The sequence below is a fragment of the Sodiomyces alkalinus genome, assembly GCF_003711515.1.
Source record: "Sodiomyces alkalinus F11 unplaced genomic scaffold SODALscaffold_1, whole genome shotgun sequence".
NCBI lineage: Eukaryota > Fungi > Ascomycota > Sordariomycetes > Glomerellales > Plectosphaerellaceae > Sodiomyces > Sodiomyces alkalinus.
Window position 1 is genome coordinate 4,931,397 of NW_021167079.1, and position 2,644 is coordinate 4,934,040.

Sequence of the window (2,644 nt, forward strand, 5' to 3'; positions counted from 1 at the left end):
AAAAAAAAAGAGAAAAAAAAAGAGAAAAAAAAAGAGAAAAAAAAAGAGAAAAAAAAAGAGAAAAAAAAAAGAGAAAAAAAAAACATACGCATTGGTGGTGGTCATGGTGGTCGTATGAATAGCAGCAAAGCTCACACCCAACTGATAATTCGCGAGGTCCTCGTCATTCTTCTCGCCAAACTTCTTCTGCGAGTCCATGATCCACTGCAGCATGTCGTCCGGCTTCACATAGTCCGGCGAAGCCTGGGCCTCGGCATTCCTGCGCGCGGCGACGATGGGCCGCAGGAACTCATCGGCCTGCTGCATGCGGGCATGCACCTTCTTGACCGGCTCGCACCTCGGGGCGAGAAACGGGCGAGACCACACGGGCATCCGGGACACGACTTCCACGGCCGCAACCAGGTCGACGGTGTAGTTGATGGCGGCGTCGAGGTACCTCTCGTCCCGGCAGAGCTCGGAACCGATGAAGACGCGACCGGACGCCATGGCTACGATGCGGAGGAGTTTGTAGTTGATGTTGACTTCAGTCCAGTCGGAGGTCTGGGGCAGTTCCTGGCGCATGGCTTCGACTACTTCGTCGGCTACAGAGGCGTTTAGGCGTGCTGGGGGTCGTTGATCGCGGTGGTGAGGCAGCATGTTAGCAGGCAGAAGAATGGCTTTCAGTTTGAGATCGTAGCTGGGAGATTCAGGATATTATTTCTTACGCAAAGCAGGGGTGAGCGAGGCCTTGACGGTGTGAGCCAACGCTGGCACCTCGGTCTGCAGCCTGGTGTATTTTGCTTGCATAGTCTGTTCGTGTCGGTGATCGTGTCAGCGACGAATACATGTGTGTCGTTGATACATGTATTATTATCAGAGTGCCCCTCTCAGAACAGAAAATGATAGACGGTGGACCCGACATTACCTCAGAAACCGCTTTATCAAAGCTGAGAACATCGTCGGGCAGGTTCCTCAGCTCGTTGACAAACTTGGTTGAGATGACAATACTCTCGGTACCTACACCCGATGTTATGAGTACACGTGCTGACACTCATGCGTCAAAGGAAAAGCAACACTTACTCCTTGGTGTTGCGATTCGGAAGAGGCCATCTCGGAACTATACAACGTACATGCACGGGCGGTTAGCTGGAGGATGGAGCCTATGCTTCAACTTCAACCATCAAATAGTCGAGACCAACCTTTTTGTAACCTTCAGAATAGAGAGCGTTTGCCTGGCCCGAAACGAACTGTTTTCTCCGACTGGCCTTGTTCCCTTCTCCGACAACAGGCACTGTAGCCAGAGGGTCGGGCCGGAACAGCCACTGCAGCACGAGGGCGACGGCAACGGCCGAGATGCTAGCAGCTACCGCAGGCCAGTGCGCCATTACGTCTTCCATGGTGTCCATCTTTGCAGCGAGATAGTCCATAGTGGGCTGTGGTCGTCCTGGTAGTCCCAGACGGAGGAGGGGCCGGGGGTGGAAGAAAAAAACGAACGGTTCGATCTACCAACTCTATACTTTTATACAGCCCAGACTCTCATACTTGAGAAGCACACACAAATGAAATAGAACGAAATAAAACAAAACGAAACCGAACACGATGAAACATCCTACGTACAATAAAATACCTTGGTTCCGTTGCCCACTCCATGCCCAGGTTGTGGTCGCGGGAATCTACTTCTGACGGCCCGTCTAGGAAAGACGGGGATGGAGGCGTACATAGTTCCAGACGAACCAGTCGGCTAAGGCCCAAGACCCGGTATGTCATTCCACTAATGTCAAGTGCCGAGCCTAGTGCAGACCTGTGCTGTGTGCAGTTGTGGGTGTTACATTGTGTCGACGGGGGGGCCGTCGCCGCCGGACTCCTCCTATTGTCCGAGATCCTCGCTGCGTCTACGATGTAATTGATCTCTGGCCGTTTCTTCTCGCTTTCGCTTTCGCTTTCGTCTTCGTCTTCGTATTTTTCTCGGGAATCTTATCATGTGCGTTTGCTTTCTATATCTGGGACCTTATGGCACCAAGTCCTTGGCAAGTGGACACTGTCGCCGTAACAGCACAGGAGTTATTTGGTCCATGGTCACAATTTTGTGACTATCCAGAACTTCGACGTGCGTCTTTGTCTAGCTGTCCATCCAGTCGACAGGTTCTTCTTCAACGGAGATCTTCCATGGCCTTGTCACCATGATAGAAATCCTCGAACTGCCCGAGGGTTATCTCAACTCCCTCCGGATGAGAGCATACGAAGCGAAGCACGACATGACCAGGCCTATTGTTACGCCAACGGTCAGTCAAGACAGCACATGCTCCACACATGCAGCATCCACTAGGACTTGAGGAAACAGAGGCCAGAGCCAGAAAGAGATCGTTTGGCTTTGTTCCGGCGGGGTCAACTTCTTTCTTCCCCCGCCCCCTTTTTTTTCTTTTTTTTTTCTTCCTCTTCTTGCGCTCCCACGAAAAACCGCATTACCACACAGCGAGTCCATCCCCTAGGCTAGAAAATATATTTGTTTCTATGAATTCTTGGTCCTTGTACAGAGAACCCCCGCAAACTCGTGAGAGTCTTTGCTATTAGATGTACGCTGTATGCGTTTCAAAACAAAATTGTTGCCACCCTCATATCAGGAAGCCTCCCCATGACAAACAAACAAACAAAAAAAAAAAAAAAA

General features: G+C 50.9%; 2 protein-coding genes across 2 annotated transcripts in view; one reads left to right on the top strand and one right to left on the bottom strand.

The window, feature by feature from the left end:
• SODALDRAFT_327177 (cytochrome P450) overlaps window positions 1-1,455 on the bottom strand; it is a 2,614-nt gene extending 1,159 nt beyond the window's left edge. Inside the window, exons 1-5 of the mRNA XM_028610357.1 lie at window positions 1,179-1,455; window positions 1,060-1,096; window positions 905-996; window positions 705-789; window positions 89-602 (exon numbers count right to left, since the gene is read on the bottom strand). Coding sequence (XP_028470811.1) covers window positions 89-602; window positions 705-789; window positions 905-996; window positions 1,060-1,096; window positions 1,179-1,364 — 914 coding nt within the window. The 5' untranslated portion in view covers window positions 1,365-1,455. The remainder of the gene's footprint in view (window positions 1-88; window positions 603-704; window positions 790-904; window positions 997-1,059; window positions 1,097-1,178) is intronic.
• A 724-nt stretch (window positions 1,456-2,179) lies between these two features.
• On the top strand, window positions 2,180-2,643 carry SODALDRAFT_28428 (hypothetical protein). Its single transcript, XM_028608456.1, has one exon. The coding sequence runs from the start codon at window positions 2,290-2,292 to the stop codon at window positions 2,548-2,550; it is 261 nt and encodes an 86-aa protein (XP_028470812.1). The 5' UTR covers window positions 2,180-2,289; the 3' UTR covers window positions 2,551-2,643.
• The last annotated feature ends 1 nt before the right edge of the window (window position 2,644 follows it).

Bases quoted from the DNA above. Each gene is read 5' to 3' on its own strand.
- SODALDRAFT_28428 (XM_028608456.1), top strand. From the start codon at position 2,290: ATGCAGCATCCACTAGGACTTGAGGAAACAGAGGCCAGAGCCAGAAAG.